Here is a 22317-nt window from a genome sequence, read left to right as displayed (position 1 = left end):
TTTTTTTTTTTTAAGGTCTTTAGCCTCTGCCCCAATCTGGAATGTATTGTTTAAATTGTTTCTTTTGTTGGTATTTAAGTATTCTTGTTTTTATATTATGTTGTGTTTACAGATTTTTAGGATTTTGTTAGGAAAGTGCAAACATCAGGAAAAATTGTAACTGTCTTTGATTTGAGCTAGATACATAAAATTTTACTGAAGCATACCAGATTTCAAACACTGACTTAAGAGAAAATGATTTATTATCCTAATGCTAAAATTTGGAAATGTTCACTGATGAAACTTGGTAAAGAATAAATTTTTCTGTTAGATCTCTTTCAAATCTGAGTTATAAAGTTAGGGTGAAAAATTTGTTCATTTCAAATCAGTATAAACTGTTTGAAACAATTAAGAATATGGCTTGCTCACATTATAAACCTAGCATAGACAGTTCATCTATTTTTTTTAATATATTTAATTTTGTTGTTTTTTTAGACCATTTCCTTGAGGTTTCTAAACCTGATTATATTTATTGATATTTCCCAGTGGACCCTGCCTGTGGCTCTTCTCAGTTCTTTCTAGTACTAGAAACTGTATATGTCATTGCATCTGGGAAGTAGTGGAAAGTAGATGTGCAGTGAAGGAGTTCTCTTCCCCATCTCTCACTGACTTCTGCTTCATCCTGTATGCTTCCTGCCCTGATTATAGAAATAAGATCTTTCTCAAACCTTCTCATGGTGGTAACTCCAGTAAAGGAATAGGTGGGAGACCTAGGATAGGTAGAGATCCCCTGTCAGGTATGCAGTGGCAGATTAGGGAGAGGAGGATGGTCGCTAGAACCCAAAGAGGCTCTGCCATTATCAGCTTGGGGCAGGGTCTATATGAGTTATTTTTAAGTTGTCTTTATACCAGATTGAGGATCCCTAGCCCAAAAATCTGAAATCTGAAATGCTCCAAAATCTGAAACTTTTTGAGAGCCAGTATGATTCCACAAGTGGAAAATTTCACACCTGACCTCATGTGATATCACAGTCAAAACAGTCAAAACTTTGTTTCATATACAAAATTATTTAAAATATTGTATAAAATTATCTTCAGGCTATGTGTATAAAGTGTATATGAAAAGTAAATTAATTTTGTGTTTAGACTTGGGTTCCATGCCTGAGAAACATCATTATGTATATGCAAATACTGTATTCTAAAGTCAAAAAAATTTCAAAATCCCAAACACTTCTGGTCCCATGCATTTTGGATAAGGGATATTCAACCTGTATTGAAGATTGCCAGAATGTAGTATGTACTTTCCATCTGTCTGCAGACAGTCAACATATTGTGGCACTGGCTTTGTTTGTATATCATTGGATTATAATTTTTTTCATGGAATTTTTTTTCTTTTTGTAGAAGTCATAAATTCTCAGAGTTAAGAAGTAGGAGAACAATATAGGAAATGATTTCCATATTTCTGTCACCCTAAAGATATGTAGTGTTAACTTGGAGTAAGTTATTTTGTATTTATTTTTCTCTCTAAACCATATAAATAGACATAAATTATGTATATTCTGAAAAGCGTAGATGTATATATATCTAAGGGAGAAAAGCAAGTGCCTGAAATCCAATTGCTTAGTTTTCTGCTCATTTATAGAGTTTACTCTCTGAAGGATAGGAACAAAGAAAAGATTCATTCTTCCTTATGCTTTTTCTTCCTTTGCACCTGTACTCAGGCATGCTGACTACTCTTACTTTAAAAATCATGACCACAGCCTTTAGTGCTGACTGGAAATCCTACATTTCCCTAGTCCACTTATTTCCCATTTGTTTGGATAATTTTTACGTACTTTCTCATTCTTCTTCAACCTAATAATGCTTTCTTCTCTTTTCTCATTCAGCTGATGATACGTATGTTTTCCTGTTTCAGTGAGAGATTTTTACATGTCCTTACCTCCATATCTACTAACCTGAGTGCACAGGTACCCCATCAAGTTCACTTTCCTCCACTTACGTGGATAAACTGTTCCTCTGTCTATGACCAATTTCTCCACCAGATACTGGATCCTGTTCCTTCTCACCAACTCATGGACATTACCCCAGCAGTTGTTCTATTTCAGATGAACATTTCTACATGATAATTCCCATCAGCATACAACATGCTATAGTGTCTCTTATCTTTAAAACAAAAAAACTACAGCAAAACCTTTTTAATCTCACATTCCCCTCTGAATATATTTTTTCTGCCCCTCTTTAATAGCAAAACTCCTGAAACTTGCTTTCTCTACTTTTTCTCCTGCCATTCTTGATTGTACTGACATCAGATATTCATGCCACCATCAGGATCACCAGTTGGGTGAACGTCAGTAACATTGGACATGGTTGATCACTACCTTTTTTTGGAAACACTTTCTTTGCTAAGCTCTGAGTTAGTATTTCCTACTCCTCCAGTCTCTTCAGTGTCCTTTGTTGGCACTACTTTGTATCCTTGTCTCTCTAAGGTGTCTTGGGCTCTGGATGTGCAAAGACAAACATGCCTTATCTCCTAACCTGAGGGGACATGCTATTGAAATTGAGATACTATAGAGCATAGTATACTATAGATGCTATAGTAGATGTTTTTACCGTTTTAAAGTCTCTTCTCAAAGGTGATGGTCTAGAATGTCTTGACACCCTTACTTGTTCTGCCAAGTCAACTTGGACAGACCACAGGGATGCTGTTAAAACTTCTTTCCCCTCTTCAGAGATGTTTAGTTTTTGGTCATCTATAGGTTCTTAGTAACCAGTCTGGCTTGCTGTCTGTTGCTGACCCAGTTTGTTTTTTTCTTTCTTTGTCTTAGGCATGATCCTTTATAGTTTCTCTACCTTCTTGCCTGTTTTCTTGTCGATAATAAATACCAGTTCTCCTTGTTCTTTGAATTTGTGGATCAGCACTGGCCATTTCTACCACTGGCGCCTGAGAATCTACCACTGGCGCCTGAGAATCTGAACCCCACCAGGGAGGAGAGATCATACAGAAGAGGCTTTGCTTGCTTGCTTGATTGCTTGTGGCTTCCGTATCTCTGTGGACTGGGCTGCTGCTTTCATCTTTTCATCCATCCAGTATTTACTGAACACCTTTTCTAGGCAGTGATGATGAAGCAGTAGACAGAATAGTTGCGGAAGTTTATGTTAAATAAAACGAGATCTGTAGAATTTGAATGATTGTTTAGTGTTAACCGCCATCTGGTCCTTTAGAGATATGCCAGTCATTTTGTTTATTCTGCTAAAAGTGTAGCAAGAAAACATAGGTAAATGATTTGCTTGCCTTTGCTAAAATATAGAAGTAGGTGAATATAACAACACATTGAATATGAAATTTAATATTGCAGTATGTGGACTTAGACAATGGAATTTCATGTTATATCTGATTTCAAGTTCTTTGTCTAGATAGAGATCAACTGTTTTTGCTTTTTTTCGTTACCACCTTTGTCTCTTGGCTTACCTTGGTTGTTCCCTCTATTTTCTCCTTGTTAGTTGCTTAATTATTAATGGTCATTATTAATTTGACAAAATAACTCATTATACTTAAAATAATAGACAGCTAAGTATATCAACCCAGACTCCTATTTGTTGGTATTTTTAACCACAGTGTGCCCCCTACAGCCTCCTAGGAAAAAGAACCCCTCCTTCTCAAATAATAGAGGGTCTTACCACATATAGCCTTACCTGTGCCTTATGTGTATCTAAAAGGGTGAATTTAGATGCTGAGTGTAGATGTAGGTACTATGAGGGCTTCTCAGTTTTCACCGGTCAGTTTTGTTCATGCTTTATCATTAGCACATAGAACAAAGGTATGCACTAAATAAGTATTTGTTGAATGGTTGAATCTGGGTACCAGTGAGTTAAGATGCGATATTAAACTGATGATTCTTTCTACATAATAGTGTGAAAACAAGTTTTGCTTCTGTAAACTTACATTAACTTGACATAACTCTAAGTGAGTGTTGCAAATGTAGTTTATTCTATTTGGAAATATATAGTAATAGATGAGCTTATACGTATTATTGTGAATTTCTGTAGTTCTGTGAATTTGTTGCATCAGATTCACCCTGGTTATTTAAAACAAAACATGCCTGGGAAGTACTCAAATCTACCAAATCAGAATATCTAAGAGTTGAGGCTTAATATTTGGTATCTTTATAAAACTATCTGGGTCGAGAAACCTCTAGGAAATACTTACTTGAGTAGCTTTCAGGTTTTTTTGATTTCTGACTTCCACAATGCTATGGCTTTGTTCCAGTGTGTTGTCCTTTTGGTCCTTTGTTTGCTTTGGTGGTGACAGTGCTATTTTTGCTTAGTTAAAAGTATGCTGCCAGGCGCAGTGACTCATGCCTGTAATCCCAGCACTTTGGGAGGCTGAGGTGGGCAGATCACCTGAGGTTGGGAGTTTGAGACCAGCCTAAACAACATGGAGAAACCCCATACCTACTAAAAACACAAAATTAGCCATGTGTGGTGGCGCATACCTATAATCCCAGCTTCTTGGGAGTCTGAGGCAGGAGAATCACTTGAACCTGGGAGGCGGAGATTGTGGTGAGCTGAGATCACACCATTGCACTCCAGTCTGAGTAACAAGAGTAAAACTCTTGTCTCCAGAAAAAGAAGTTGCTGTGTCAGTGAGCTCACAAACAATTTTATATGTGGTTAGAGATTTCACCAGAAATGTATGTATAAATTTGCTGGCTTTGTTTCCTGGAAGACGGTGATTGAAACTGTACTTTAAAAACAAATGGCTGGGTGTGGTGGCAGACACCTGTGATCCCAGAACTTTGGGAAGCCAAGGCAGTCAGATCCCTTGAGCCCAGAAGTTCAAGACCAGCCTGGACAATATGGCAGAACCCTGTCTCTACTAAAAATAAAAAAAAGATTGGGTATGGTGGCACGTGCCTGTAGTCCCATCTACTCAGGAGACTGAGGTGGGAAGGTTACCCAAGCCTGGGACATTGAGGCTACAGTGAGCTGTGATCATGCCGCTGCACACCAACCTGTGCAACAGAGTGAGACCCTGTCTCAAAAAAACAAAAACAGGTAAGTGAGGCACATAACCCTAGCAGCAGGAATTTTTTTTTTATCATCTGGACTATTAATTAATAACTTTTCTTTTTCCCTTTTTTTCTTTGTTTTGGGATGGAGTCTTGCTCTGTTAACCAGGACTGGAATGCAGTGGTGCAATCTTGGCTCACTGCAGCCTCCACCTCTTGGGTTCAAGTGATCCTCCTGCCTCAGCCTCCCCAATAGCTGGGATTACAGGGCCCCACCACCACACCCGGCTAGTTTTTGTATTTTTAGTAGAGACAGAGTTTCACCATGTTGTCCAGGCTGGTCTCGAACTCCTGACTTTAGGTGATTCACCCACTTTGGCCTTCCAAAGTTCTGGGATTACAGGCATGAGCCACCAGCCTGGCCTTACTTTTCTAACTCTATATAAAGATAGGTCAGTTGTCATTCCTCTTTATGTGAATTACATTATGCATGATGGGTAGGACAAGGTACCTTTTTGAGGAATAATTGAGCAGAAAAACTAATGGAAAAATTCTAAGTACACATATTACCTTACCCAAATCAGATTTACCCCGATAGAGTAAGTAATTTATTGAGATTTCTTTTTCTTTTTGTATTTTTTTGTTTTTACTTAAGAATGTACTTATTTGATTATTTGTACACCATTTACTTAACATGTGTTAAGTTATTTATTTAGCTGCTAAGCATGCTTCTAAGTTTGGGTGTACAAAGACAAACCTGTCTTAACTTCCTAGCCTCAGAGGACATGATGACGTGGTGAAAGAACAAGAAAACAAAACTAAATATTTTTCTGTGGTATTGTAGAGTCTTGCCACGGGTAACCAGAGGCTGTGACGGGAGCTCTGAGCAGGTGCTTCCAAAACAGCATCAACACTTAGGGGTAAATTTGATTGCTCAGGTCTTGAAAGGTTAGTGAGGAAGAATTTGAGAGTGTAGAGTTGAGAGAGAAGGGACAACATCTCAGAAAGAAGGAACAGAATTTGGGACAACATCTCAGAAAGAAGGAACAGAATTTTTGACAACATAGGGGTATTTTTATAGGAAGGAATTTCCCATGTCAAATTTTCCTAAAATAGAAATTTTCCTGTCTAAAATTGGTGCTTCTGTGAAGCTTTCTGTTTTTACTTGGTTTCCTTCTTGGTTGTTAATTGTTCTGGTGACTTTATCAGGTTATATTTCAAATGCATAGGCCTTGTGGTACATACGTTATTTTGAAGAGAGACAAGGTAAATTTAAAAATTACATAAACTTAGATATACCAGTGCTATATAGAACTTTACTGTTACCCTGTTGGAATGCAACAGGGTACAAACTGTTATGAAGTAGTTGTTGGATATATGTATATTGATGTAATAAACTAATGATACTGTATTGAGGCTACTAAATTATTGAATAGAATATTAAATTGGGAGAAAAAAACTACATAAAAAGTTTAAAAGGAACAATACCTTGAGCTCAAATAGGGCCAGGAATAATTCATATTCTAATCAATCAAAATGGAAAATTATATTTTTTGGAGTATTGGATAGTATAACGCAGAAGGGTTTTGTCCCAGTAGTGGGTCAAAATTAGCCAAACTGTTCTGGTCCCCTATAACAAAACCTAGAGCGTGACCTGAAAGGATGAACATGTTTCCAAATAACTGCATCCTAGAAAAATGCTCTGGAATGTGTTTAGAAATACAAAATATCTAAATACTTGATAGGTATAAAACCCAGCCTTCTACTCAGAAATTCCAGGCATATAAAAAAGCAAGAAAATATGACCCACAGTAAAGAAACAAATCAATTAATAGATCCAGAAATGACAAAGATAATAGAATTAGTGGAGAGAGACATTAAAACCGTTATTTCAACTGTATTTTATACAATCAAGAAGTTAGAGAAAACATGTTAAATAGAGACATGAAAGATGTAAAAAGATCCAAATCAAACTTTCAGAAGTAAAACTATAATGTCACTGGATGGAATTAACAGCAGAAGTAATTGCTGAAAATTTCCACATTTGATGAAAAATAAAGACACACATCCAAGAAGCTTAACAAATCCGGAGCACAAGAAATATGAAGAAAATTATAGTGAAATAGCTTAAAATCAGTGATAAAGAAAAAAATCTGAAAAATAGCCAGAGGGGAAAACAGCACATTACATATAGAAGAACGAAGATAAGAATGGCAGGAGTCGTCATTATATCTCATTGGAAACAGTGAAGCCAGAAGATAATGGCTCAGAATCTTTTAAGTATTGATAGCAAAAACTGTCATCTAGAATTCAGTACACACCAAAAATTTATTTCCAAAATGGAGATGAAATAAACACTTTTCCCAGACATATCAAAGGGAGATAATTCATCATCAGCAGACCTGCATAACAAGCAATGTGAAAAGATGTCCTTAGGCAGAAGGAAAACTATACCAAAGGGAAATCTGGATATGAATCTGAAAATGAATACCGAGTACCAGAGATGGTAATTATGTGAATAAATATAAATGACTCCATTATAACAATATTTAAAGTAAAAATAATGCATTTTGAGGTAAAAGTTAACAATAGGAGGGAGCAACATTGTTGTAACTACTTTGGGTTTTTGTTTTGGGAGATGAGGTCTCACTGTGTTGACCAGACTGGTCTTGAACTCTTGAACTCCAGTGATCCTCCTCCCTCAGCCACCCAAGTAGCTGGGACTTGAGGCACACGCACCCCTGCACCTGGCTCTATTGTAAGGTTCTTAAAACATACCTGAATTGGTGTAGTATCATTTGATTTAGACTGTCATGAATTAAAAATGTATACTTAAAATTCTAAAGCAATCACTGAAATAACTTAACAAATATATAGTTAATTAACCAACAAAGGAGATAAAATGCAGTAATAAAAACAGCTCAGCTAACCCAAAAGAAGGTAGAAAAAGAAGACAACTAGAACAAAAAGTAGATGATATGGATAGGAAACTAATAGCAAGATGATTGAACTATATCAGTGAGCACATTAAATGTAAATTGTGCAAATGTCTCAAAAGGCAGATGTTGTTAGATTGAATTAAAAAAAGATGCTATAAGAAATCTACTTTAAATATGAAGACACAAAGGTTAAAGTAAAAGGACAGAGTAAGATATTTATTTAGCTACCTTAATTATTTTCATTATTGCTAGCGAGGCATTAATGAAAATAATTAAAGTAGCTATATAAATATCAGACTAAGATGTCAGAGCCAAGACTATTACCAGAAATAAAGAAGATTGTTTCATAATGATAAGGAGATTAATTCATCAGGAGGACATAACAGTCCCTAACATTCGTGATCTAATAATAGCTTCAAAAATCTTGAAGCGAGAATGTTAAGAACTGGAAGGAGAAATAGACAAATTCACACTTACAATCAGAGACTTCAGTACTCTTCTCAATAACTGATAGAAAGGTAGAAAGAAAATCAGTGAAGATATAGATGACTTGATCAACGCTGTCGAATAACATATCCTAATTGACATTAAGTGTACACTTAACAACAGTAGAATGTGCCTTCTTTTGAAATAAGAATGGATCATAAAATAAGCCTCAATAAATTTAAAAGGATTTCAGTCAGACAGTGTGTATTTTCTGACCACAGTGGAATTAACTTGGAAATTAGTAACAGAGAGGTAATCTAGGAAATCTCTGAATATTGGGAAATTAACATTTTCCAACTAATTCTTGGGCCAGAGAAGAAAATGAAAAGAGAAATTACAAAAAATTATTGAACTGAATGAAAATTAGAACACATCATCAAAATTTGTGGCATGCTACTAAAGAAGTATGCATAGGAAAATTTATAGCACTAAATATTTGTATTAGAACAAATGTCTTAGTTCAATGACTTAGTTTCTTTGTTAAGAAATTAGAAGAAAAAAGAGAAAATTAAAATCCATAGTATCTAGGCAGGAAATAAGAGAATGAGGACCAATGAAATGAAAAATAGTAAAATTATAAAGGAAAGAAAAATTGGCAGAGCATGGTGCCTTACGCCTGTAATGCCAACACTTTGGGAGGAAGTGTTGCTTGAGCCCAGAAGTTCAAGACCATCCTAGGTACATAGACTCCATCTCTACCAAAAAATACATAAAAACCCCAAACTGGCTTTTTACAAGACTCTTGCCAGAATAATCAGATAGAAAAGACAGAATATCAGGAATGAGAGCTCTGTCTTCACTTTAGATTCTTCAGATGTTTAAAAGATGATAAATACTATGAACACCTTTATGCCAATAAATTCAACAAGTTAAATGAAATGGCCATTATTACTCAAAAGGCACAAACTACCAAAGCTCACGCAAGGTGGGGGTGAAGATAATATGAGTAGTAATTTATCTATAAAATAAATTGAGTTTGTTTTAAAAACTTCCTCTCAAAGAAAACTTCAAGCTCAGATAGATTTGCCTGGTGAATTATACCACACATTTAAAGAAGAAATACTTGTGATCCTGTACAAAGTGTTCTAGAACACTGAAGAGGAGAGGAAATTCTTTCCAACTTACATGAAGCCATCACAGTACCCAGAAACTCAAACCAGAGGAAAACAGGAAATCTGTAGTCTAGCATCTCTCATGAACAGATAGAAAGATTCTTAATAAAATATTAAATAGAATTTAACAATATATAAAAAGAGCATTACATCACTCAAAGAGAGTTTATTCCCAGAATGGGTTGTTGGTTTGTTAATTGAAAGTGAGTCAGTATAATTCATATTAGCAGATTAAAAAGGAGAAATCATATAATCATCTCAATAGATACATGAAAAACATGTGGCAAATACACCATCTGTTCTTGATAAATGCCTTATACAAAGGGAGTAGGGGAGAACTTTGTTAACCTGAGAACGGACATCTACAAAAAAAAGTTCTATGACTGACAGCATACTTAATGGTGAAAGACTGGCTTTGTTTCTAAGATCCAAAACAGGTCAAGAGTATTCTCACCGCTTATTGTATTGGAGGTTCTAGGTGCACTAAGGCTGGAAAAGGAAATAAAAGACATCCACATCAAAAAGCAAGAAATAAAACTGTCTTTATTAGCAGATGATAAGGTTATGTAGAATGGCCTATGGAATTTACAAAAGAACTCCTAGATAAATGAGTTCAGAATGTTTCCAGAGTATGAGATACACAAAAATTATGATCCTGTTTTTGTAGTGTGAAAACTACGTATCATTGAAAAATGACCAAACAAATGTGGTTCTCTGTTTTTTAGGTTCCTAAGTTTTCTTTGATTTTTTTCCCCCCCATTTGGCTTTTCTAATTTTTTGGCAAGTGTTTACTTTTGTGATGATAACAGCAATAAAATATATTGTTTTCAGAAATAAAATTTTAAGTCCCACTATATAAATGTAAATGTAATAGAGTTTAATAGTTTTAGGTAAACATCTCTATTCAAATCCTTATATTTAAAACATATAGGAGTCTACTTACATTCAGTTCATGTTTTCTTATTCTGACCTGCCGTTTTATACATCAGTCAGCCGTGCCACCTCTCCTTGACCTCCAAAATATAAGGCATTGTGAGGACCTGTGATTGCATTCCATAATTCATTTCCCCCCACATATTGATGAGTGTCACCGGTGTACCAGATACTGGGGAATGCAGTGACAAAGAGTCTTCGTGGCCTCTGAAGCTTACACTTTTTACATCTTCACCTCTTGCCATTTTCTCTTTGTTTATTGTATTCCAGCTATGTGAGGCTTCTTTTAGTTCTTGGAAAGCCCATTCCCTCTCATGGCCTCACACAATCAAGTTTTCTCTGTCAGGGAAACGTCCTCACACCCCCACCCTCCACCCCTCAACTCTGTACTCTTATCTTAGCTTAAATGCCACTTCCTCGGGGAAACTTTCCCTGATCTCCCTAACAGGGTCATATACTTCAATGGCACCTTACGCTTTTCCCTTCCCAGAATGTATTACTGTTGTATTTATCACTTTTTATGTGATCTCTAGTTGGAAATACTGCTGTAGGCTATTATTTCCATCACAGGTATGTTCTGCAGAAGTGTGCTTTAGTTTATTTTGAGCTATTAAGTCTGTTGATTCATCTTATGATAAAACAACTTGGCCTCTGGCTGAATTATTAGCACAATCTGTGGCCAGGATTAGATGGAGTGAATCCAATAGTTAATAATGTACCATAAACATAACTGTTGGAATTTCAGGTAACACAGGAAGAAGGACAACAGTTAGCACGGCAACTTAAGGTCACATACATGGAGGCATCAGCAAAGATTAGGATGAATGTAGATCAAGCTTTCCATGAACTTGTCCGGGTTATCAGGTAAGCAAAACATATTCTAGAAGTATGTCTTAATAAATCACTATTAAGTGTTTTTAGTAAGAAAGAGGATATTTTATATAGGAGTGATTCCTTTCTAGGGATTAATGCACATGGTGCATTATAATTTTTTTTGTTATGTTTTGAGATGGAGTCTCTGTTGCCCAGGCTGGAGTGCAATGGCACCATCTGAGCTCACTGCAACCTCTGTCTCCTTGGGTTCAAGTGATTCTGATGCCTTAGCCTTCCAAGTCCCTGGGATTACAGGTGGCCACCATCATGCCTGGCTAATTTTTTGTATTTTTTAGTAGAGACAGGGTTTTGCTAAGTTGGCCATCCAGGCTGGTCTTGAACTCCTGACCTCGGGTGATCCACCCACCTTGGGTGATCCACCCGCCTCAGTCTCCCAAAGTGCTGGGATTGCAGGCTTGAGCCACCATGCCCGACTAACATTACAGTTTTCAAGTACATATTCTAGGCATGTCTAGAATATAAAATCTAATTTAATTATGAAGTAGAAAGTACACATAGGATTTTGAAAAGAATAAATGCTGCCTTTAGTGATGACAGCAGCTAACTTTGCATGATAATCTCTGCCAGATTCTGTGATAAATGTTTAACATGTATTATTATATGTAATTCTCACCATAGCTCAATAAACTAAATAGTGTTTAATCCTAACTTTCAGAGGAGAAAACAAAGGTACAGAAAAAGAAGTAAAATAACTTGTTCAAAGTTTAGACATATTAAATGGCACAACTGGGGCTTTAATTCAAATCTCTGATTCCAGAGCCTATGCTCCTAGCTTGCTTTTTATTCCAACACATCTCAGGCTAAGAGTAAGCCAGGTAGTAGAGATTCAATAATCCTGCAAAGTGTGAATTATAACATCCTACACAACAAAGAATTTTTCTGTTGGATACCCTAGGGGGCCCCTGTGGTTTAAAAAGTGTTAATGGGTTCCAAGAAGCTTAAGGTGTTGATTAAGGTCTGTTAGAGTTACTAGATACCTTTGTGGGTGAGAAAGATGAAGTTTCTTTAGTGAGTAGCATTTGATTTATTATTTTGGGTCTTGGTGCCTGGCCTCTATTTCACATTCTGCTCTGTAGATCTGGGATTCTCTGCTAGTTAGACAGTTTGATAGGAATGTGAAGTAGGCTCATGTGTTGTGTTGTGTTGTGTTGTGTTGTGTTGTGTTGTGTTGTGTTGTGTTGTGTTTTGAGACAGAGTCTCTCTTTGTTGCCCAGGCTGGAGTGTAGTAGTGCGATCTTGGCTCACTGCAACCTCTGCCTCCTGAGTTCAAGTGATTCTCTTGCCTCAGCCCCCCAAGTAGCTGGCACTACAGGTGTCTGCCACCATACCCAGCTAATTTTTTTTTTTTTTTGTATTTTTAGTAGAGATGGAGTTTTGCCATGTTGCCCAGGCTGCTCTTAAACTCCTGAGCTCAAGTGATCCATCTGTCTTGGCCTCCGAAAGTGCTGGGATTACAGGCATGAGCCACCACACCCAGGCTTCATATTTATTTTGTATCTAAGGTAAATTGGCACCTGAGCTATGATCTCCTTGTACTTTCTAGCCCCTTGCCAAAGCATTCTCTTTCTGTGAAGAAAAAAAAAAAAAAGTGAAGGTTATAGGTTTTTCTTTTTTAGTAGTTTGCTAAAAATCCCAGTCCCATTATTTTTTGAAGGGTACAGAGTTTCAGTTTTGCCAGATGAAAAAGAGATCTAGAGATGAATGGTGATGATGGTTGCACAACAACATGCATGTACTCAGTACCATCAAATATATACTTAAAAATGGTTAAGATGGAAAATTTTATGTTGTATGTATTTTACCCTCTTTCCCCATTCCAGTTTCATTTTAGTGTCAAGCAACTGATGAGGCAGTGCTTTCTTAACGTAATTATGATGGCCTTTTTCAAATGTTGTCCTTTGTGTTGGTTCTTAGGATCTCTCCTTATCCATCAGTAATTCAGGAATGAGGTGGGGAGTAGAGGAGGTTTTTTTGTTTGTTTTGTTTTTAATGCCGGGCACTATTAAATATATTTAAATATCACAAGATCTTTAATCCTTACAATAACTGTTAAAGGTAGGTTGCCATTATTCCCTTCTAAAAAACTGAGGCTCAGACTAGATCAACTAACTTGTCTAATAATTGAATTTAATAAGTGGCAGAACAGGGATAAAACCTGTATACCTCATAAAGGTAATTTTCTATTGCACTATAATGATGAATCTTTATTCTTAAGTATGCCTTAGAGTCATGGAATTTCAAACTGGGAGGGGAATTTAGAGATTACTGAGTCTGGGATCTCATCTGATTCAGAACTCATCTATTAAAGCAACTTCACAGTTCTGATTATGCTGGTGTTGATGCATTTGTGCCCTTTTTTGGTGAGGGTAAGGAAGAGAGAAATCTTTGCTTTATTCCCTAGTTGAAGTTTATCATTGAAAAGCCTCTGCACTTAAAGTGAACTTGTGCAAAAAGTAACCTGTATTTGTAATAGTAGATTACCAAGAAGGCGATTATATTTTAGATTTTTTATCTTACAGGAAATTTCAAGAGCAGGAATGTCCTCCTTCACCAGAACCGACACGGAAAGAAAAAGACAAGAAAGGCTGCCATTGTGTCATTTTCTAGAATCCTTTCAGTTTTAGCTACCAACTGCCAGGAAAAGCCCTTATCTCCTCTTCCTCTCCTCAGTTTACATCTTATTTGGTACCTTTCTAGCCTTAGACAAATGATCACCATGTTAGCCTTAGACCAAGAAGCTGGCTAGTCAGTCCTTTCCGTGAAGCTAATACAATGGTCATTTCCAGACAAATTTAAAGGAAACACTAAGGCTGCTTCAAAGATATCTGATTCCTTTAAAATATGTGTCTATATACACAGACATGCTCTTTTTTTAAGTGCTTACATTTTAATAGAGATGAATCAGTTTTGGAATCTAAGCTGTTTGCCAAGCTGAAGCCACAGGTTGTGAAATAATTTTTAACTTTTGGAATCATACTGCCTACTGTTACTCTAAATAGAAATATAGGGATTTTTTTTTAATGTGAATTTTTGCCTATCTTTAAAAATTTCAATGTCAGCCTTTGTTAACCTTAAATACACTGAATTGAAACTACAAAAGTGAAACATCTCAGACCTTTACTGATACTACAGCTTTTGTTTTCTGGTGGCCAAAATACCAAAATGCCTATCGTATTTATGGATTAAAAACTGCTCATAAAAGCCTGTGTTATTACTCCTACTCTTGAAGATGATAATATTCTACGTGGTCAAATATTTGGACTCATTCAGGACTTAAACATTTCAGTGTACTTGATTTTTTAATTTAACTCTTTTTCACAGCCACGCTAAGGGTAAAAATAGTTTGTCTTCCTTTTCAAGTATTTCTGGATAAGGGATTTGAAAAATTAAAACTGTTTTTGTTTGCTGTAATATAAAATATGGAATTGATCTTTCCGGGGTCAGAGATGATTAATGTTTTTGCTATATACTTTTTATACATTATTTTCTTATCAAACTAGTTAACAAGTATTTTTATATGTTTGTAAGCAGATATGCTTTCACAGCATACCTTGTGTATATGTAAAGATAAGTATTTAATTCTCACTGTTCACTTTTAACTGACAAAGAAAAACAAGTGGAAACTGGAGAAACTGTGGTAGAGCTTTTACTTGCTGGTCTGGTCTTGGTTATACCCATCTTTGGCCAGTCACATATCTACTCAAGAAACCTTCCCAACAGAGTACAACAGGATGAGACTCTGAAATCACTTCTAATGTTCCCTGCTAGATACTGATTGTTATATCAAGTATTAAGTGTAAGCTTTTAATGGACAATTAGTATAACTGTGGATGGCATCTGATTTTGTTTTTAATTCTGTGGATTGTGTTTAAGCAATTCAATAGTATGTTCCTGATTTTGAGATGCTAAGTGGTATTGCACAGTTGTCACTTTATCAAGTGTGTACAACAGTCCCATGAAGTTTATAGAGCATACCCTTGTATAGCTTCAGGTGCTAGAATTAAAATTGATCTGTTATCACAAGATGTTGCTTGATTACTCATTGTGTTAATTTAGTGGTTTCTTAAGGGAACAAGTGTTAGCAAAACTTATTTTAGTAGCTCTATGCCTTTTTTTCCAGTGCCTTAGGGTTTGAATCTAAAAGTCAGCATTGGTCATTCAATAGATGGAGTGGATGTGAAAGTTTGGTGTTCTTTGATTTCTTGAATATTTACTTAACTCAGTGTTTCTTAAACTTTTTGTATATCGTGCTCCTGATAGAGAAACCCAACTTTAGAGGAAGGTGAATACATATACATACACCCCTCTGAAGATGAAACTGAAAACAGCTAAAGCCACACACAGTACATTTATTCGAAGACCATGGCTCACACCTATAATCCCAGCACTTTGGGAGGCCGAGGCGGGTCGATCACTTGAGGTCAGGAGTTCAACTAGCCTGACCAACATGGTGAAACTCTGTCTCTACTAAAAATACAAAAATTAGCTGGGTGTGGTGGTGGGCACCTGTAATCCCAGCTACTCGGGAGGCTGAGGTATAAGAATTGCTTGAACCCCAGAGGCAGAGGTTGCAGTGAGCCGAGATTGCACCATTGCACTCAGCCTGGGTGACAGAGCAAAACTCCGTCTTTTAAAAAAAATTATATAATTAAATGCTTTACTTCATAGTATAATTATGTTGATACAGAATTATGTTTCAGGTCTTCTGGTACAATTTGGTACAGTTACTGCCTAGGAAGATACCATGTTTATCCTGTGGCTTTTGATACTCTAGCACGGTCATGTATCCTTAGTAGTACTTTCAGTTGGCAAAATTTATTTGTCCTAGGCAACTTCGGATAACAAGAGATTGCTCACATAATACCAGATTTCATGAGAAACCCATCAACTTTTTAAAATCTCAGTTTATTTTTTTCTTCTTTATGCTTTGCTTTGAATTATTTTTATTACATCTTCAAGTCCCATTACCTTTATGCTTCCCCTCCCCTCCCCGTCATCCTCCTCTGTCCTCCCCTTCCCCTCATCCTCTGTCCTCCTATCCCCCTTCCTCTCCCCTCCCCTCATCCCCCTTCCTCTCCTCTTCTCTCCTCCTACTTCCTCTCCCCTTCCCCTTCCTTTCCCACCGTCTTGGCTCACTGCAACCTTTGCCTCTCAGGCTCAAGTCATCCTCCTACTTAAGCCTGTTGAGTAGCTGGGACTACAGAGGTGCATGCCAACATGCCGGGCTACTTTTTGTACTTTCTGTAGAGACGAGGTCTTGCCATGTTGCTTAAGCTGGTTTCAAACTCCTGAACTCAAGCTATCTGCCCTCCCCAGCCTCCCAAAGTGTTTGGATTATAGGCATGAGCCACTGCACCTTCTCCCCAAAACCATTTCTTCTGCTGTTGTTTAATCTGTTGTTTGAATCTTACCTAGTGAATTTTCATTTTGGATTTTGTGGGGTTTTTATCCCCTGGAAATATTTGGATCTTTAAAAAAAATGTGTATTATGCTTCTCTCCTCATTGTGTTCATGTATTCCTCTTAACTAGCCCCTCTCAACTGGTTTTGCAGAACATTGAGCCCTGAATTAACACACAACATATACAGCATTTGGGCTCAGTTTGCATCTAGAAAATTTGCATTGTACCTTAGCATCTAGAATGGTACAGCCATGTGCCATTTTTGGGAGGATGGAGAAAATAGTCACTCAGGTAACTGTAGGGCTCAGTCCTCTCACAGAACCGTGATTTAGAGAGGCTGCTTTGAATATTTGAACATGGCTATTTTAATGTTTTTGCTGATTCTATTGCTTGTATAATTTTTGGATTTGTTTCTATTGACTGAGTTTTCTGTAGTTACAGGTTGCATTTTTTGTTTTTTCAGATGTCAAGGAAGTTTTTGGTTGGAAGAAAGACATTGTGTATTTTATGTTGTTGGGTGTCTAGATTTTGTTGTCTTCTTTGTTGGGTTTTGTCCTGATAGTTAATTTATTGACTGTAGTTCAATTTTATCCTTTCAAGACTTCTTTTAAAACTAATGCAGTCTCAAGTAGCCTTTTCCCAGGGTAGGTTATCTCCAGTACTAAAGTGTGACCCTTTTGGGGTCTCTCTCCTGAATGGCCTAAATTATCAATTTGGCTTTCGGGAATGCAAAGAATTCCCAGTCCTGTGTGATCTCTAGGGAACCATTCTATTCACAGTTTCTGGGTCATTCTTTGCCCAACTCCGGGAGTTTTCATCCTAGACATATGTATCTTAATATTCAGTGAAGACTCAGATTCTATGCATGTCTTCCGATATTTTTTTATGTGTAGCTGTCTTCTCATCACAAGTAATTCCTTTGCCTTCTAGTTGATTCAAACTTGCAGATCTTTAATGTCTCCTTTCAGCTCAGGGAAATATTTGTGTCTTCTGTGGAATCCCCATCCCCTCTATAGTCTGTAGTGTCTCCAGGCAGATGGACATGGCAGGGTTAAGGCTTACCTTATTTCTTTCCCTTCCATCAGGATTGTAGTGTTTTGTTGCCTGGTGTACACTGTCTGAAAATTACTGTTTAATGTATTTAGTCCAATTTTTTTGTTTTATGGTTTTTTTTTCCCCCTCTGAGACAAAGTCTTGCTCTGTTGCCCAGGCCGGAGTACAGTGGCATGATCTTGGCTCACTGCAACCTCTGCCTCCCGGGTTCAAGCAGTTTTCCTGCCTCAAGCTCCTGAGTAGCTGGGATTACAGGCTCGCACCACCATGCCTGGCTAATTTTTGTATTCTTAGAGATGGGGTTTCACCGTGTTGGCCAGGCTGGTTTCAAATTCCTGACCTTGTGATCCACCCACCTTGGCCTCCCAAAGTGCTGAGATTGCAGGTATGAGCCACCCCGCCTGGCCTAGTCCAGTTTTTAAATTGTCTAGGGATGGTAACTGATTCCTGTTACTTCATTGTAATTGGAACTTGAAGTGTTTCCAATTTGATGTTTACTGTACAATCAGAGGTGCCTTGTAAATTTTTAAATCTCTGACATGAAACGTTTCTTACAAAGAGTGGCCAGTCTCATGGAATGAATAGTCCTTATCTGTGTGGCCACTTTTTCTCTATAGTTGGGTGTTGGCAGCTTTTTTCATGAAGGGCCAGATTGTAAGGATCATCTTGGGCTTTACAGGCTGTATCTCTGTCCCAACTACTCTACCTTGCCAATATAGCACTGAAGCAGCCATAAGCAATGTATAAATGAATGAATGTGGCTGTGTTCCAATAAAACTTTGTGTATACTGATGTTTGTGTTTCATGTCATTGTCATATGTCATGAAATATGACTCTCCTTTTGCAATTGTGAAAACCATTCTGTATAAAAACAGATGGTAGGATGAATTTGATCCACAGGCCATGGTTTGCCAACCCTGCTTTATAGCACATATAGCATTTGAGGTTACATTCCCATCTTTAGAATCTCTTGAGTCTCTTTATGTGGAAGTTCTTTCAGACAGCATTTCCTGAGTGGATGGTCATGAATTTCTGTTCTAGGTATTTCCTTTCGATATTGTTTGTTTAGAGGTTTACAGTATCTCAGAGTTGGACATTTGCCCTTGTTGACATACATTATATCCTTGACTATTTTATCATTTGCTTTTAAAATTTGATGTAACAAGTTTGTATATTCTTAAGGTTTAGCTTGCTCCTCTTCTGTTTATCATCACTTGTTTTAATTCATGTTATTTCTTTTCCCATAGCTATATGCTATACGTAATGATCTCATTTAACAAATAAGTAGGGGCCAAGCATGGTGTCTCATGCCTGTAAGCTCAGCACTTTGAGAGGACAAGGCAGGTGGATCGCTTGAGGCTAAGACTTCGAGACCAGCCCAGGCAACATAGTCAGATCCCATCTCTATAAAAAAGTAAAAATAATAAAAATTAGCTGGGCATGGTGGCATGTGCCTGTAGTCTCAGCCACTCTGGAGACTGAGGTGGGAGGACCATTTTAGCCCAGGAAGTTTGAGGTAGCAGTAGAGCTATGATCCTGTGATCAGCCTGTGCAACATAGTGAGACCTCATCTTTTTTTTTTTTTTTTTTTAAGATGGAGTTTTGCTCTGTTGCCCAGACTGGAGTGCAGTGGCATGATCTTAGCTCTTCCGCCTCCTGGGTTCAAGTGATTCTCCTGCCTCAGCCTCCTAAGTAGCTGGGATTACAAGCATGTGCCACCATGGCTAATTTATGTATTTTTAGTAGAGATGGAGTTTTGTCACTTTGGCCAAGCTTGTCTCAAACTCCTGACCTAAGGTGATCCACCCACCTTGGCCTCCCAAAGTGCCGGGATTATAGGAGTGACCCACTGCACCTGGCCAAGACTCTTAAAAACAAGAAACCAGATAATTAACTGGCAGGTAAATAGAAGGAGATGATAATCAAATAGTCTTTTTGAAACATATTGCTTAAAGGTATTTTATTTAACCAGTGACTGCTTCTAAAATTGCAAAGTAAGTTTTAGCAAAATGTGTTTTAATTAAAAATACTTGGCTGGGCACGGTGGCTCAAGCCTGTAGTCCCAGCACTTTGGCAAGCTAAGGTGGGTGGATCGCAAGGTGTCAGGAGTTCAAGACCATCCTGGCCAACATGGTGAAATTCTGTCTCTACTAAAAATACAAAAATTAGCTGTGTGTGGTGGCACACACCTATAATCCCAGCTACTCAGGAGGCTGAGACAAGGGAATTGCTTGAACTCAGTTGGCGGAGGTTGCAGTGAGCTGAGACTGTGCCATTGCACTCCAGCTTAGGTGACAGAATAAGACCCTGTATCAAAAAACTTGACTGAGCATACAGGGTTTCTCTCTCTCTCTCTCTCTCTCTCTCTCTCTCTCTGTGTGTGTGTGTGTGCGCGCACTTGCGCACACATAGCAGTAATAGGAAATGGATAAATGTGGAGAGTTTCCTTCTTTCAAATTGCTCAGAGTCTAGTGCAGGAAGTTTTAGAGTGATAAAAACAAATGCTGGGACCCACTTTTAGGGCAGAGTAGGAAAAGCATTAAAAAAGTCTTGTCAAGTCCAGCAGAAGGGATTGTAGCATATATTCCTCCTGGAAAATCTGAGAGAGCTTCTTAATTAGAATTGGTGTTTAAGCTTGAGTTTGGTGGATTGGTAGGATTTGAGATGGAGAAGAGAGAAGAGTGAGATGGTGGAAAGATGGGAAAGGCCCAGAGCTGGCAGAATGCAGGGTGTATTCTGGACTAGAACCTTGGCCTAAAAAGATTCTACATGGAATGGAAAAAAAAATACGATAAAGCAGACTGGGATCAGGTTGTGGAGGGCTTTAAATAGGCTGGCCCTTCTGCATATAATGGGAAACTGCCAAGGATTCTGAACAGGAGGTGCTTGGATCTAATCTAGTGGTAGCATAATGGCAGAGAAGTGCAGATAGGGCAGTCAGATAGAGGTTGTTGGAATCATGGGATCTGTCCTCAGTATTATAAACTAAGTGAAGGCAGAATCATGTCTCTTGTGTTTATATTGCCTGGCATGTACTCAAAAATCATGTGACGAGGGCCGGGCGCGGTGGCTCACACCTGTAATCCCAGCACTTTGGGAGGCCGACGCGGGTGGATCATGAGGTCAACAGATCAACCATCCTGGTTAACATGGTGAAACCCTGTCTCTACTAAAAATACAAAAAATTAGCTGGGCATGGTGGCGTGTGCCTGTAATCCCAGCTACTCGGGAGGCTGAGGTGGGAGAATTGCCTGAACCCAGGAAGCGGAGGTTGTGGTGAGCCAAGATTGCGCCATTGCACTCCAGCCTGGGTAACAAGACAAAACAAAATAATGTGATGCATGGATGATTTCATAGAGAGAGATGATGAAGGCCTGAACTGCAGTGACATCGGGAGAAGACTCAACACTGGAGGGATATCCAAGCGATGTTTTCAGTCTCCAAAATACTATCTGGGCGACCAGGAAGAAGGTGATGCTAGTAATTAAAATGAGTGTAGACAACTCTCTAGTGATAGAAATAAATGTGACAGTCACATACAGGAGGCATTTGGAAATGGGGAATGGAAACTGGAGGTCAAAAGAGGAGGCTAGGACTAGGAATATCGATTTGGAATTTGTGTCTTTTGAGCTTAGTGATGGAGAAAATAATAGGTAATATCCTCCAGGAAGACTGAGAGAGGTTCCAAATTATAAAACCAGGGAAAACGAACGTGGGAGGTAGATTAAGAGGCAGCAAAAAGCCAAGAGAAGTAGCCAGAAACTGGAGAGAACCATGAGGCTGTTCTGTGAAGAAAGCCAAGGAGGTGGTGGAAAACATTGAGTGCTGTGGATGGGATGGGGGAGTGAGAAGCAGTACTGGTCATATGTGGGTTGGTGATTACTGCCTTAGATTTATTTCAGTTTTCTGGTTGTGGAAACCAGATGATAGTGAGTTGAGGTGTCATTTGAGGCTAAGGATGTGGAGAAAATAGTGTGGGTTTGAGAAATTGTGGCAAAAGCAGGGCAAGATGGGGTAGGAGGTTAGAGGAATAAGAAAAGCCACTCCAAGTTACTTAATCACAGATACAGAGGTATGCAGATCTGGAACTAGATAGGTATTAACATCTGGTCCTTCGGTGTTGAGAGATTTAGAAACCTAGTTTGCAGGCTAGTACATGCCTTTCTTATCGGGGAGAATGGCACAGTGCAGCTTCTCAAGACTATCTGCATTGGAGGGCCAGGTTAAAAGAGTGTTAATCTCCAGTATTGTGGACTGATACTTTGCTAATGTCATAAAAAAATGAATTATTTGGAAAATAATCATTCTCCTGTATATTATGGCAGTGTCAAATTACAAGTTTCTGAACACTTGCTTTCAGTTTCTTATCTCATTTGTGGATGTCATCAGGCTGCAGGTCTTGGTTTGGGCAGCACTATAGTGGGGAAGGGAACAAGGAGAGTCGAGTGTTTTTCACAGGTGGCTCTTGTGACTTCCTAGATTAATGACTCCAGGTTAGGAACACTGAGTGA

The 22317-nt window shown here is 38.0% G+C and overlaps 1 protein-coding gene across 8 annotated transcripts in view; it reads left to right on the top strand.

The window, feature by feature from the left end:
- RRAS2 (RAS related 2) overlaps positions 1 to 15375 on the top strand; it is an 88946-nt gene extending 73571 nt beyond the window's left edge. For 4 of the 8 annotated variants that reach the window (XM_002755077.8, XM_035265887.3, XM_054242119.2 and 1 more), the window contains 2 exons: positions 11204 to 11322; positions 13872 to 15375. In XM_002755077.8, the coding sequence (XP_002755123.1) occupies positions 11204 to 11322; positions 13872 to 13959 (207 nt within the window). In that variant the 3' untranslated portion in view covers positions 13960 to 15375. Of the gene's footprint in view, positions 1 to 11203; positions 11323 to 12713; positions 12855 to 13855 lie in introns of all 8 variants that reach the window. The other 4 variants (XM_078340609.1, XM_078340608.1, XM_078340610.1 and 1 more) reach the window with 2 other exon arrangements.
- The last annotated feature ends 6942 nt before the right edge of the window (positions 15376 to 22317 follow it).

Source organism: Callithrix jacchus, chromosome 10 (assembly GCF_049354715.1).
Source record: "Callithrix jacchus isolate 240 chromosome 10, calJac240_pri, whole genome shotgun sequence".
NCBI classification, from domain to species: Eukaryota; Metazoa; Chordata; class Mammalia; order Primates; family Cebidae; genus Callithrix; species Callithrix jacchus.
The sequence above is the reverse complement of the archived record's forward strand: the minus strand, read 5'-3'. Positions and strand labels throughout refer to the sequence as shown.